The 15,541-nt window shown below is 42.2% G+C and overlaps 1 protein-coding gene across 7 annotated transcripts in view; it reads left to right on the top strand.

Moving 5' to 3' along the window:
* The first annotated feature begins 2,159 nt into the window (after positions 1 to 2,159).
* Positions 2,160 to 15,541, top strand: part of U2SURP (U2 snRNP associated SURP domain containing) — a 42,932-nt gene continuing 29,550 nt past the window's right edge. For 3 of the 7 annotated variants that reach the window (XM_062498759.1, XM_062498762.1, XM_062498758.1), the window contains exons 1-5: positions 3,165 to 3,213; positions 10,138 to 10,185; positions 12,971 to 13,069; positions 14,164 to 14,278; positions 14,659 to 14,792. In XM_062498759.1, coding sequence (XP_062354743.1) covers positions 3,169 to 3,213; positions 10,138 to 10,185; positions 12,971 to 13,069; positions 14,164 to 14,278; positions 14,659 to 14,792 — 441 coding nt within the window. In that variant the 5' untranslated portion in view covers positions 3,165 to 3,168. Of the gene's footprint in view, positions 2,520 to 3,151; positions 3,214 to 10,137; positions 10,186 to 10,601; positions 10,626 to 12,970; positions 13,070 to 14,163; positions 14,279 to 14,658; positions 14,793 to 15,541 lie in introns of those variants that run through there. The other 4 variants (XM_062498760.1, XM_062498757.1, XM_062498763.1 and 1 more) reach the window with 4 other exon arrangements.

Below are 15,541 nucleotides of genomic sequence, written 5' to 3'. Positions count from 1 at the left end.
AGAGAGCAGACAGAGCAGTGGCAGCAAGTCCAGACTGCCCTCTCCCAGTAGCCCCTCTGGCTCTTTCTCGTTATTCCGGTGGTCCTTGCTAAAGCATCTCAATTGAGCCCAGGCTCTCTGTGCTCCGACTGGAAGTGCTCTGGTTGTGAGTGCTCCTCTCCCTCTCCTCCCTAGCAACCCTCGAGTGCACGGGGGAGCTGCAGCTGCCTGTTCTGAGAATCCTCGCTGGCGGTTTTCAGTCTCTGGGGTGGGAGGAGGTGGAGGGCGGAATAAGGGAAAAAGCTGGAAGAGTGCTGCCTAATCTTACGCTAGGGAGCGCACACGCAGCCGGTGGCTTTAGTGATCCGGGAGCTACTCTGTAAAACTACAGAGCAAAGTGTGAACTGTTACAGAGTTACAAACCTCTACACTTCCGTCCCACTCATCATCTGCCTGCCCCACGTCCTCAAACATGCTTCCTTTGTCACAGGCTACGGAACTTCCACAGCACCCTAAATCCTTCCTCTCCCGTTCCCTGGCATCCACATTTGCTAAAGAGTTGCAGCAGTTCCGTGGCCTGGCCCGGAGTGAGAATAGTGGAGAGCTTTCACCTGGGGGTTGGGGAAAAAGCAGCCGGAAAGACAAGTGTAACACACTGCAGCGTGTGGTTTACTTAATGTAGCTTAATTATTTATGATAATTCGTGATTTTCCTGAGTATATTGCCTAATGCTACTTGTCATTGTAACAACAGTTAATAAGCAATTCCCAGGTCTGCAGGCAACCAGACCTACTGCATTATAATGAAAAATGCCTACAATTTACTTTTAAATATTGTTATTATTATTAGCCTACTATTATTAGCCTTTCCTGCATTAATTCTCCATGGATTTCTGCATCTCACTGCTTCCTTTCCTTTCTGCTCTCCTTCCTGCCCTTGCTCTCCCATTAAGCCCTAAACAGTAACATGTGTTCTCATTCACTAACTGTACATGAGTGCTACTGTACTATTGCAATGTGCTACAAATAGCACAGATTGAGAAGTATGGTTCATTCTGAAAAATTATCTTTAGAGATGACCTTTGAAACTGTCTTTCCTGTTTTTCACAGCATGCTCTCGATTGCGATGCTCTTAATTTGGGGCAGTTTATTAATTACAAAAGAGTGTAGAGGCTAAGCAGTAAGCAGAGGATTTGAACAATGAGGTGGATAATTAAAATGGATTAATGAGGTGGATAAAATAAAGGGATCGAGGCCAAATGGAGCACAAATTTTCTAAACCTTATTGGCCCCAAAACTCTTATCATCCAAGGCACATTCCTCTTTCCAGCAAGATGTCCGTTTTGTATCCAGAAGTGTCAGTCATCTTTCATGCCATGTTAATTAATACAGTCCCAGGTGAGTTGAGCATCATCTAGCGTCTTCTCCTGTGGCTCTAAATGCTCTTTCTAGCCAGTACAAGTTGCCCAGCTGGTTTGCTTTCCACTCATTGCTGCACCTGTTTGCACTACTAAGTTAAAAACCACTCCAAAAGCAGGTCAGAGATGATACTAATCCTGTGTCTCTGCAAGCCAGTGAAATGGTCCTCAAGTAAACAGGGAGAAAGATGAGTGAAGAGAGGGGCTTGGCTTGGATTCTGAAGCAGTAAATCCTGCCTAATCCATCCGTAATACTCCTTGACCAGGAAGGGCTCCTCTATGGGAAATTTTGGGGCTCAAAAAATCCTAAAAAGACGGGTGGAATTGCACCTGTCAATGCGTGGGTTTTATTCCCCCTCCTTCCTTCCAAGCCTCAGTGATTCCACGTCAAATTTATCCTAGAGAGCCGTGCGGGCTCCTGCAGGGTGGAGGTGCGACCCAGCACCGTGCCAGCCGAGGGACCAGCCCGCACTAATCGCTGGAATCGCCCAGGTGTATTAGACACACATCTCTGTGTCTGCAGCCCCGGCTGCCACGCCGGTACCAGAACATTCCGCCTTGTGTCGCGGACGGCGGCGGGAGGCTCCGGCAGCCGGAGAAACGCCTTGACTGGTGGCCTTTCTCCTTGCCTCGCCTTTGCCGCAGTTCCAGCAGCACCGCCTGGCCCTCTGCGGGTTGAACTGCGGCGTAATGCAGCTCGTACCTAAGGAACGATGGGCAGCCTTAGTTTTTATTTTGCCATTTTTCGTGTAACTTGGGGTGAAGTCACGTTACGTGGCACGGGCCGCCTCAGGCGGGCGCGCGGCGCGGGCCGTGCCTGCCCCCTGGCGGCGCCTGCGCGTCCCGCCGCGCCCTGCGCCGCTGCAGGAATAGGAAACCCCGGCAGTGCCGCTGCTGCCCGCCCTGCTCTTGTTGCACACTGACCCGCGTCCTCCGCCTGCCCTGCCGTCAGCGCTCGCTGCCGCGCCGTTGTGCCGTCCCCGTCCTGACCAGCCCGCTCAGTGCTGGTGACGGCTGCCATGGAAGCGCTCGCAGCTGGGCCCTCGCCCTGACACAACTGCGGGCAGAGCAGCGGCTCTCACCAGACCATGTCCCTGCACAGCTGGACGCGCATCGACAGCCGGTGAGGTTTCCTGAGAGTTTTGCCTTCTTCTATAAACTTCCAGCCTTCTGCAGTTGCCTCTGCCCTCTTCAACCTCTCCTTTTCCTTTTTTTCTTTTTCTTTTTTTTCTTCTGCCTTCTGGAACCTTCATTTCCCTCTGCCCCAAGTGGTTGTTAGCACAGGCCCTGCTCCCTCCTGCAGGTGGTGGATTAAAGCTTTCAACAATGTTTGTGTATCTTTTTGTCTTCTCCTTAAGTATTATCTCCTGCCCTGCATATTCCACTCTGAAAATTCATGAAAGCACGGGGATTCAAGACTCATGATAAATGTGACCGCGGATTATAATCCCCAGTTAAACAGCGTTCAATAAAGTTGCAACTGCAGTGTGATATCAAACCCAGTAACGAAGGATTTGCTGTGTTAGCCTTTTCAATATTCAAGGGCTTTTCTCAGTGAGATGTAACATTCCAGGCTGTTCCAAACGGTGTCAGTTCCATTTCCCATCGTTACACGTACGGGGCAAGCGCTACCTGCGGGCGGTGCGGCCCTTCCGCGCCGGGGGTGGGGGCCATCGGCGGCTCGGCCATCGGCTTCGCGCCCTCCGCTGGCGGGCTCGGTGGGATCGGCGCTCGCTTGGCCGCCGCCAGGGCTGGGCGAGGGAAGAGGCAAGATGGCGGACAAGGCGCCCGGCGGCTCGCAGAAACCCGCCGGGAAGGTGAGGCCGCTCCGCCCCGGGGCACGGCCGGCGCCCGCTGCGCTCGGCTCGGGAGGCACGGCGCGTGGGCCGCTCCGTTGCGCTCGGGGAGCGCGGCCCGCGGCCCACTGCCGGGCGGCGGGGCCCGGTAGCGGCAGGGCGGCGAGGCGCGGGCGGCGCGGCCTGCTCTGCTCCTGCTCTGAGCCCGGGGTGACCGCGGGCCCCGGGACGGGGTGGGAGGCGGGAAGGGGGCTCGGGGTCCCGGGCCTCTTACGGGGCACCCCCGCTCCCCGAGGCCGCCCCGGGCACGTCTCTGCCCCCGTGGCGTCCCCGTGCCCCGGCGGAGGAAGACGCGGGGCTCGGCGGAGGCGCTGTGCCGGCCCGCGCGTCCCCGGGTTGGGGCGCGGGCTGTTCCGTAATGCCCGAGCCCCACCGTGCCCTCCGACGGGTTTTATTTCATTGTCTTCCCTCCCGTGGGCTGAGCCCCGCGCAGGGTTAGTTTCCAGCTCGCGGGTGTGAAGGAAAACGACGGATTGAGATGGAGTGGGTTCTTTTAAAGTGCCGTGAAGTTCCGTAGAATTGCCGCGGCGTTCCCCGCGCTTTTCACTGTACCCGCTCTACTTCCTGTGGTTCCTGTTGGGTGGATTTCCAGCCCAGAAGCACAGGTAGTGCCGCAGTTCTGGAAAACTTGGCCCAGAGCTGTGTTCTGAAATCTGCGAGTGGTCCCAGCCTACAGCTGCTTACGCTTGCAGCATCGCTCCTGCTGGGAGGGTAGAGGGCAAGATATTTTGGGGGATACGATGGCGGCTGATGGTTTGAGGATTACTCCCTTTCATTCACTTTCGTTTCAGGTTTTAGATTAGAACTACATAGATCCTCCAGGTTTTGGTGTTTGAGTGTGTAAATCATTCAAAGAGGAAGCCGTGTTATGGCTCAGGAATTTCCAGTGCTATAAATGTATAATTTTTGTCCATCTTTTTATTAAGCAAAATCAGGATTATTTATTTTTTTCTTTTATTTTGCTGCTAGGAAACGGTAGTAATTAATGCAGTGGGTAATGAAATGTAGTTACTTAACGCCTCTGCATGTTTACTCAGTTGTTATTAGAGTAGGAGAGTTTTATTTTTGTTTCCGTTTTATGACCCTGTTCCAAATATTGCCGAGAAACATTTTTTTTAATCTTGCTTTTGTATTGGCAATGGCAAGTAAGAGCTGGACAGAACACTTGAGTAGTAAAATAGGTCTTAATTTGTGGGCAGTAGCTTTCAGGGAATAGGATATTTTGGGATTTCAAGTATAATTGGAAATAGAATAATTAATTATTGATTAATGCAGCTGGTAACATGGTACAGAAAACCAACCCCGATGTGATTCCTTTCTTTTTGCAGTTCCATCATAGGTTATTTTTGTTTTGTCATTTTCTGTTTCTGTACTGATGATACTAATTTTTCAATATACAGTAGCAATTAATTTATATTAATTGTTTTCTGTCTTAGATGTCAGTTCTGCAGAGGTATGTTCAGACAGTTAACTCTTCCATCCCATGGAAGTCAGTGGGATACCTAGGGAATGTAAGGTCAGACGTGTGTTCGTCTGTCAGGGCCTGCTGAGGATGTCCTGTACCTTTCTTGCCACCTTTGTGCACTCTCCACTCACCCCTCAGTTCCCCATTCCTCCAGACATCCATGCTGTGTTCCACTGGTATTTTTCCCGTGCTTTACATGCTAGATCTTGCTTGTTTCTTGTCAGAGAAAATAGGGATAGTACATACTTGGATCCATGAGAATGTTTCTGTTGAAAAGTGAAATAAAATGAGATATGCCTATCTCATGGGATTTATTTCCTAAAAAGTAAATCTTGGGAAATCTTGGGGGGCTGAACAGTGTGTGTTCCTTCCAGTACCTTTGTTTTTTTATTCTGTAAATGCTTGTGATACACATTGAGATACTTTTCAGATGTCTGCAGAAAGAAATGGTGTTGAAATTAGTAATATTATTTTTTGTTTTAATTAGTTTATTCACACAGGGATTACAATGTGTATTTTTTAGTTGAGCCTATAAAAATGTTTATGGTTTAACAATTGAGCAAGTAACCATTTTGCTAAATTTTATGAAGTAATTATTTATCAGACATTTTGATTATTTTAAATCATTTTAGGATTCATTTACTTATGTAATTAAAACTGAAGTTGTAGGCTTCTTTTGCCAGTTATATTTGTTTTGTAAATACAATTATTTATGTATCTCATAAACTCCATAGGATATGTTTCAGTGGCAATTCCAAAGTGTGCTTTTGCTGGCTGACTTCTAGTTACCTGCTGGAACAGTGACCTTTTATTTTCTGTGCTCTGTGAGGAACTGTGACCTAGTGCCTGAAATAAAATAACTTCTCCCCTTCAAAATGGTTGGTGTTTGTTCTTCAGTCTCGGTGTCCAAGTACTGATTTTGACCCAGTTATTTTGATGATATATATTTATAGTGTAAACCCACATATTTTCAGCCAGGTATTATTTGTTTGATTCACTGACTGGAAAGTCGTGCTGGAGGTGGTACAGGTTCAGGCAGCCCCCAGCGCCTGCCTCGCTGTGGTGGCAGCTGCTTTGTGTGGTACTGGCAGCTGCTAAGTAACTTTGAGAGTCTCCCATGTGAAATGTACTGCAAAGGCATTAACTATTCCTTTGGCACTTGGAGATTAGAATAGCAAGATTCGTGCTTGAGATTTCTAGTAATCCAAGTAGGAAAGAAGGATAATTAAAGAATAGAAAATAGTGATTGCCAAGGACTGCGCAGGACATCAGTATAGGACATGGTTCTGAAATGGCAGATACAGATGTTCAGTTTTTATCTTTATGTAATGAAGTTTTAGCTGCTCAGTGACTCTTCCATTTTGTTATTATATCTTCTGAGAATAGTGACTGTCTGGCATGACCACTTCTCTTATATAGGCTGTTGTTATTCTTGGGTACCATATGCAAAAGAAATACTCCACTTGGACCAAGCTGTACCTTTCCCTTTTTCATCCCAAGAGCTGTAGCTTTTTTCTGAGTTTAAGGTTCTTACAGAATACCATTCTATACAAATACTTCCAGAGAAAGCCACTGTCCATTTGCTTTTGTGTCTGAGAGTTATTTTTCAAGCACTTACTTTCTAGAGAGAAAGGAAGAACAAAAAACATAAGGCAAGCTGGAAACCTCCTTTTGCTGACTTTTGACATCTTAATTTATGATGTGTTCCCATTTGTTTTTCCTTGCTGTCAGTGCTGACACAAATAATCCCAGCCTAAGGTACTTCTTCCCTACCACATTGTCCTCTTTGGTTGATTTGGAATGATGTGGGCAGTGAGGTGCTCTCTGAGTTGGGAGATGGTTTGGCTGAACTTCCCCATCTCTCTCATAGTTGATCAGCTGGACCAGGAACAGTGGTGTAGTTCAGTGTGACAAGTATGGGGGCAGGATCAATGGAAGGTGTTGAAACAGGGCAGGAGTGGCTTTCATCAGAGTTTCTTTTAAACATTTCACTCTGAGGCTATTGGTTCCTTCAAGGACAGGGCTTTAATTTATGTTTTAAGTTGTAGCCATTACAGTTGTAAAAATACCATTCAGCATTTAGAAGACCACAGATTGTCTCCTGGGCTCTATTGGCAGCTTTTGTGCTTTTGTTGCTCTTTGTTGTTTTACCAAATGACATTAATGAAACGTTTCACTAAATGACATTAGTATTAATTTAAAAAATACTTACTGCATACAGTATATTTTAAATACTGGTGATATAACAAAATCATGCCAGTTTTACCAAGAGATTTTTAAATCTGGAGAAAATGTGAAGAGCTGGATTTGTGGCCATGTGAGCTGTGAGCAGGAAGGAAGATTTTGAAGAGCTGTTCTCTTCTCTGTTTTCTTGGAAGCTTCCATGAAACTGGAAGAAAATGTAAAGATTTTAATCTCAGAGATGACTCTGCTTGGGCATTTCCATGGAAGTTTGTCGTAAATCTCATTTGTATGGTCCTTTGAAGTTTTTGGCTTTTCTCTTGGAGGTTGAATGAAGTTGGCTGGACTTAGTAGTGAAGCTTTGTGTGCCCTGACCTCTAGGACTGGGGTTTGACAGGGCTGTATTTTACTGCAGGAGCAATACAGGCTGCTTGAATGGCACTTCAGCTCTGCTGGCACGAGCTTGGAGAAATGTGCAGTGTGAAAGTGGTGGAAAAAGTGGTCCAGCTGTAAAATAGTCTGGTTGAGGATAAAAAAAAAAAATTAAAGATAGTTTTCATGCAGAGATGCAATGAATTGGGGATAAGAAGGCATTTGTCAATTGGTTATGCTGGCAGTGACTGAAAGTTGGATTCACTGCATTTTTTCTGTCGGCATTTTGAACAGGAGGGAGCTGTCCTCACATCTCATCAGTGTAGGGCAGAGCTTTGTGTGTCTTTCTTTCAGCAGTTAAGTTCAGTGGAGCTACTTGACATGATGAGAACAGAAAAAATAATCCTGCTCCAGATTTCAAGACAGGTGGGCAGTGTCTTCTAAAATGTTTCCCTCTGTTAAAAAGACACCGATTCCGCTGAGTCAGTGCAGCTGGTCTGACTCTTAAGGAAACAAAATGGCCCCTTTTGTCAAAGCTGTGCAGATGGATGCAAAGTGCAGTGTTGTGAGAATTTGTGATTTTTAAATAACTGCCATTTAGAAACTGGCAGATAGCAATGTGCAGTTTTGTCAAGAACCTTGTGCTTTGTCAGAACAGTTGCTTGGTTGGTCAGGAGTAGTATCAAAGGTAGAACTAAATTTATACCTAGGAAGAGAAGACTTGAAAAATAAGAATTGTTGAGTTTGTGGCTCTCCAAAGCTGTTAATTACTGTGGGGTAAAGTTGATCCAAAAGCTAAAATTGCTTTTAGAAGTTTTCTCGGTGCGCCTTAATAGAAATTCTTCTGCTCAGCTAAATGTTCAGAGTGACTCCACAGTGCCATGGGCCCTGTTGGTGGTTTGGGGAGAATCACACAGAATGTCTGTGTGCCACCACTCACTGAAGCCTTTCTGAGCAGTATCATCTGCTTGCTGGTGGAGGAGCAGATTGAGTGTCTTAGTTTTTTTATATTTTTCTTCAGGATAATCTGTCATTTTACTGAGCATTCCCACTGCTTGTTACTCTGTGTAATGCTTTGTTTTTGTCCTCCCTGTAGCACCACCCAGTTGGGAGGTGCTGCTGTCTAAAACTTCTATAAATTAAACAGATGTGGACAATGAGGAAGTGGCCATTCCTTTCTGCTGTTGCCAGACAAGCTCCTGTCCTGGAGCAGCGCTCGATCTGTGTCGGTACACTAAGGCAGGCAGCACTGTGTCATTCCACCTCTGAGACTTAATTTTTTTTTAACTGCAGGTCTCAAATTGTTTTTTGGGAGGCTGGAATTGCAGCTGCTGTGTTGGCTGCTGCAGGGTGGCAGCTGGCAGCAGGAAGAATGCTGTTTCCATGTTCTGGAATTCTTTTGCACAGTGTACATCTTTTATCTGTGTGATGTTGGTTCTACACGTTCATAAACTCTTGGGGGGAGGACAGCTTTCCTTAGGCTACATTTGTGCAGTATGCAGACCTGTGCATAACGGAATTACTGATCTGAGTGCCTGAGGCAGTTGTGGATCACAAAAAAGTCCAGCACCAAGTACACAGGAGGACAAGTTTGCAGGAAATGGCATTAGTAAAAGATGCTTGAGATACTTGCTTCCATGTGTATTGTAATGAACTGCTACTGCTGGATGTGATCTTAGATTGTTACTAGCTTTTGTGCAGAGGTGTGGTTGTGAGTCATACAGTGCTGCAAGGAAGGGGTTTTGGGAGGTCTTTGAGAGTAAGACATGATTTTTTCCCCTGCCCCATTTCTCTTTCTTTAAAACACTTTCAAACATATTCTTAGAAGCCTTTTGCTTTTCCCTTGGAAGAGCTGCATCTTTGTGTTGCTCTTTACCTTTGTGCACTTAATTCTGGTTGCTGAAGTGCTTTCTGTTGAAGACCATTTTATTCTAAATTGATTTTATTGTATAACATAGGAATATACTTGCTGAAAGAAAAATGTCTCTGTCTTAGCTGATGAAAAAGCAGGATGCACAGTTAAAACAAGGCCTTGTAAATTATCTTCTAAAGTAGCATTTGGTGCTTGTTGGTTTTGAAAGACTGGAAATGAGCATCATCTCCTAGTATTTCTAGTATAAACTGTGAACTCCAGGTAATAAGGATAAATACTAATGTTCTGCAACAAATGAACAGATTTCAGCTAATGGAAATGTGTTACTTTGACATAAATTTCAATTAAGGTATGAATTGTGCATCAGGCAATAATATCTTAATAGTAAATGTTACGTCAGGTTTTCTGGAATTTGGGCATTACATAATTTAAAAGCATGTTCTCCATCACTTAAGCTCATTTAAAACCTGATTTTGTCTGTATGCTAGTTTAAGTGTTGAAGTTCAGTTAGGGTTTAAAGTAATAATGTCACTTAGTACCTAGTCACAAAGTGAGGTTTTTGAGGTGGCCAGGTTCCATCTATACACAATATGGTAAAAGCAGTTTTGGAAATTATTTTATAGGAAACCAAATGTAATCAAGCACTTTATGTCATCTTTAAGGTCCTTTAATGACAGCTCTTGGGGGTGCCATGTAACTAACTTTGTTCCCAGTGGTTCCATTAGTGATGTATTTATAAAATCCAGCTGTGGAAATTCACATTTTTTAATGTTCTGTCTTTAGATCTGTCCCTTACTTGCCTTATATTGACATTGTTCTTGAGGTGACCTAGGTCAGATATGTCATTAAAATACATTATATGTATCTTTGTTCTTGTGTATTTGGATGTTGAAATTGAAATGAAAATCACATTCCAAGAACTGGGAAAAGCCCCCCAGAGGTTGGCTGTCTGTTTCTTACTACGTGCCTTACCTCCTCATCATTCTCTCCTTAGGTCAGAGGGCCAGATGCAGTACATACCACTGGATCTGCTGATTCACATGTAAGTCCAAAATGCTTAAAAAAACAAAAATTGCAGCCAAACCCACAGACTCAAAATAGGCCTGTTTTTAAAGAAAACTACTTGCTACAGGCAGAGTCTGGTGCACTGGGTATGTAACCTGTAGGTGTTTGCAAATGAACCATTGATTTCATGTTTAAAAATACTCGTTGAAACTTTGAAAACAAGCACCAGTGTAGGAAGCTGTGATGCATGCTACTGCATCCATAATAGGTACTGGAACAGAAAGAAGCTGCAAGGACCCTGTATGGGTTTGTGCCTTCTGAGGAATGCTTGAGAATACAAGGTGATCAATCCTAGGAGTCATGGGATATTGAAGAGCCTTTTCATACACACTTGGCTTCTCAAAGCTGAGACAGTGTGGCCCTAATTCCATCCTTTATTTTTCTTTCAAACAGAATATGGTAAAGGAAAAGATAAGAGTAATAACCTGATCTTTCTGTCCACCCCACCCCTTATCCCCTCAGTAATGTGACCTTTGCCTGGTTGTGTGGTTGGTACATTGCCTGAAGACCTACCTGTTTCTGAGCTAAAATGAAAACAGGAAGCAAGAGCCAAACTGGGACTTAATACCAGACGATTCATTCTGTGCTTTGGATTTTCTTCAGGATTTCAATTTGATTTTGTACATGCAAAAGTCAATTACCAGCTGTTAAATTGCTTGTAAGAGCATTATTCAAGTTGTGATAGCAGAAAGTTTTCATAACGAAATAGTTTGTTTTATTGATTTCTTTTACTTGCTACAATTTGACAACTACTCTTAAATCTCTTCTGAGTATTTTCTACTGATGGAACCGGAACTTGAGTGCTTTGTGCCACTTGACAGTCAATGCAGTGTTCTGTTTAAACAGAAACTTGCTTTCATACAGAGATTTGATTACTCAGCTGCAATTTTCTCTTTGCTTCCATCATTTGCTTTACCCTTTTCACAGTATTTTGCATTTTTTGAAGGAGGAAGACCTTCAAGTTTTGTATAGTTCTATTAGGAATTCTGTGAAGCTGCATGTGGTTAATGATGATGTTATAATTGCCCACTGGAATCTAACTAGCAGGCATAAATTAGTTCAATCTTCTTAACTTTATATTGCTCCTGCCCCTTGGAAGGTGTTTTTTTCCCTGAGACCCTTTCTAAACTGAGCACATCTTAGTGTCAGATCTCTTTATCTTGCAGCTGCTTCTTTTCTGTCACTGGAACAAATATTCATGTGGCTGATCCGCAGGTATCCTGTGACATTACTGTGAGAGATTATTTTCTGATGACAGGATAAGCCTTGGGTAGGAGTGTGGTATTTGTTCTGCCTGCATTGCTGTGCCGTAGCTGTGTGCTCATGTTTTGCCAAGGTTGTATATTGTTTGTCATACTGAAATAGAAGCTGTTTTTCAGACAACTGGAAGACAGGATTTTTTTAAATTTAAAAACACACAGATGAATTAAAAGCTCCTGATAAGCTTGTCACAGGAGCTCACATTGACAAACACAGTGTCATAAAACAGATAACTTCACAGACAACACTGCATAAATTTGTCACTGGTACCTTTACTTTCAGTGATGATGAGGGAACATTTTCAAAGAAGTATGAGCTACTAGGTCCTATGCTTGGCACAGATCTAAGAGATGTCTGTGATGTTAAGCAAGGATTATAAATGGAAGATATTTAAAACAGTTTGTTTTTCATGGTGCTTTTTTATGAAAAAAAATTTTGAATAGGAAGCTGATACTAGAAATAAAATTCTTTACAAAGAAAATTATTCCTAGAGGATACCAGTTGGTATCAGAATATTTTTTGTAATATGCCATTTAAGTTGTTCACCTTATTTGTCTTAATGTTTTATTGAGCTTTTTTTTTTTAAAGAACTGTCATTGCAAAAATTGTAGTTTTAAGCATCACTGTGTGCTCTGTATAAGAGCATCACAAATATTTAAAAAACAAGACTTAGAACTTCTGGGGCTTTTTTGTTGTGCTGTTTCTTCATGAATTACTGTGTTAAGGTAGGAGTTTCCAGAGAAGTATCTTTTCTCTCATGTAACTTCCCACTGCCCATGTCTTTGGAACGTGCTCTCCATCCTGTTGTCTTTCTTCTCTTGGTGCTTTACTGCCTGTTAACTACCAGAATAGAGCCTTAAGAATTAAATTTCTCCAGAAATTACTGTTATCTGGAGTGCTTCTTTCATCAGGGTTTTGGAAAGAAATTTGAAACGATCTAGGTGGGTGAGGTTTTTTGTTTAATTTCATTTAACCGATAACTGCAAACCTCTAGAATGCATTTTGTTGTTCCAGCAAAGCTATTAATTTTTACCTTGAAGTACAGCTGAAATTTAGCATCCATATGATTGTTCCATTACATGTCCAACTTTGCACAAACATTTTTCTGGCCAAAATAGTCAGAAAAGCTTTTTTGAGGGGATAGGGGAGGGAAGGGGGAAGAATTGTACTGCCAAGTGTGTATTTCTGAAGGTTTAGAAACTGCAGCACTGCACAGTGGTAAATGTCCAGACTCTTACAGCAAGTGTCCTTCAGATTTCATCTGTGTATGAATGGTGTGTTAAAAGCTTTCTCATTAAACCAAGGATGGTTTGTTTAAAAACACCCACAGAGATTAAAATTTTTGTTTAGTTGTATTAGATTATGACAACTTTAGAGATAAGTACAGGAAGGCTTTTCCTTGTTTTATTTGAAGTACTGGTGTAGACCAAGGTCAAAAGCAACATAAATATTTTAATTGTTCTGTAAACAGTTTGATGTCTTTTTCCTTACTCCCTTTGCAGCCTCTAATGGAAAGTAAACTTAAAGCATTCAGTATTGGCAAAATGAGTGCTGCCAAACGGACTCTGAGCAAGAAGGAGCAAGAGGAATTAAAAAAGAAGGTAATGGTAAACCATGAAAATTTTGCTTTGTATGCAGAGCTCAAGTAAGTTTGCTTTTAGGTTGCAACCAACTTTTACACTGAATATGTTAATTTTGATAATTTTAGCTCTCCAAGAGAGAAAGTGAATCGTATTTTACATGTGTAGTGTATTTTTGGCATCCATGGCATTAATGATACAGAGAGGCTTACTCTTTCCTTCTCTGTGAGAAATCAAGGTCTCTGGCTTCCTGAAATAGGGAATTAAAATAATCCATTTATGTATTGCTCAGGATGGAGACAGCTGTCACCTTAGGTAGTTCTCTGGTCTTCTATTGCTCTCTGTCATTGGATTTCAGTAATTATCAAGTACCTGTCATTTTTGAAACTTTCAGTACACATCCTTGTTAGTTCTATAAAACATCTTTTTGTCTAATGACCGTATTGGAAACTAATACAAACCTTAAAATTTGATACTGCACTTTAGATTACTCAGGAGTGTCCAGATTTTAGGAAATATGTATCTAGTAGTTGGTAAGGTGGAAATTTTGAAAATGTTGGGGTTTGAACTTCATACACGCAACTCATACTATATTGTTGTGGCTTATCTCCTGCTGGGGTATTGGAAATATTGGCCTAAAGATCACGATCATGCTAAATTTAGTGTCTCAGATTAATCCATTGAATTAACTTGTGTTCTGGGAAATTCAGAAAGGTGGTCCTATTGTCTTTTGGTCTCCTTCAGTCACATAGGTTGATCGTAAAGACTGAGATGGAATGGGCACTGTTCTCTCATGCTGAGGCCAACAAAGCTCCAGGCTCATAAGACTTTGATTTGAGCTTTTCTGTTGGGCATATTTTGAATGTTAAATTTTCATATAGACTCCTGAAAAGGAACATACTGAGCACACAGCCTCACTGGCTTTGTGTGTTATATGCTGTGTTCTGCCCACATTTCTCAGAAATTTGAATTGTGTAAAATTGAAACTCCTTTGATGCGGTTTGTAGCTTGAACTCTAGAAAATAAAAAGGAATGTCACACAGCTAATTTAAGAGTAACTGTCTAGTGAAGGTTGTTCTGCGATGATAGTAAATAGATTAACATTTGCTATGTAGGAGGATGAGAAGGCTGCTGCAGAAATTTATGAAGAATTCCTTGCTGCCTTTGAAGGAGGTGACGGTAATAAAGTGAAAACATTTGTAAGAGGAGGAATCGTTAATGCATCTAAAGGTATAGCTAATCTTTTTTTGGATGTGGTGGGTCATTTGGCTTTGAGTAAAGATGAAGATTGGCTTTGAATTGCATTTTAAAATGTTACATTAGAAGCAGAAAAGAAAACTTGATGCTAAAATCTACTTTATGCTTTGACTGAGGTAGGCAGTGGTGTGATTTGTATTTTAACCATAAGGAGAAAAAATGTTTCTGTTTGGACTACCTAATATATATTCCTTTTCTTCATATTAAAAGACGTTAAATTAAGTGAAATCTGTATTTTCAGCTTTTTAAAAATGAAATAATATATTGAATTGAAGGAACAGCATTATTTCTAATGAATAGTGTTGTGCAGCATTAGTTAATAAAATTTGCTTTCAACTTGTCTTTAATTTCAGAGGAGCATGAAACAGATGAAAAACGGGGTAAAATCTATAAACCTTCGTCACGATTCTCAGATCAAAAAAATCAACCAAGTCAGCCATCCAATGAGAAACCTCCATCCCTCCTAATGATAGAAACCAAAAAGCCTGTAAGTTTCTTGCTTGAATCTTAACTCCAGCCTGATGTATTTAGAAGTGCTTAGAAAAAGGGCCATGTGATCTTGCAGAGTAGTTTTATCTGCACGAGAGAAGATGGACATTTGGAGTTGCCTGAACCCATAGCAGATATGAAGGTGATGAAATGCAGGGGCCCAGGAGCCCTGTATGTGGCACAATACATTTGGTGCTGCACTGCCTTTTTACTGTGTTCCTGCTTATTTGGACAAATTTCTTGTGGATAGGGATTTAGTGACTGTTGCAAAGTAACAACTTCTTCAGTCCTGAGAATTTCTGGTTTTAGAAGCAATTCTTCTCAATTCCTATTGCTACCATCTGTGTTTGATTTTTTTTTTTTAACTTAAAAACCAAAAGATAAATTGACCTTTGTGTTGATCCAAGTTTTTCTTGGTAGGTTTCTTTGAGTTTGTTTGTTTGTTTTGGTTTGTTTTTTTGGGGGCAGTAAAGTTTGAGAAATCCCTCTTTGAGTTCCAGAACTTGCACAGTTCTGAAGCTGAGCACCTTTTACTTTATTTTGTCTTCCACATGGTTTGATGGAGGGTTTTTTGTTTTGTTTTAGTTTGTTGGTTTTTTTTAACCAAGGTTCATTGTAAAATGTAATGAAAATAATAGAAATACGAACAAGCAGCCTTCAAGTCAAGTGATAATTGCAGATGATTACTGTTACTACTGTGTATGTGTAATGAATGTCTTGGATGTCTTCAAAGTCTTTTAACAGAGC

The sequence above is a fragment of the Cinclus cinclus genome, chromosome 10 (genome assembly GCF_963662255.1).
Source record: "Cinclus cinclus chromosome 10, bCinCin1.1, whole genome shotgun sequence".
Lineage (NCBI taxonomy): Eukaryota > Metazoa > Chordata > Aves > Passeriformes > Cinclidae > Cinclus > Cinclus cinclus.
This window is presented reverse-complemented; position numbering and strand designations above follow the sequence as displayed.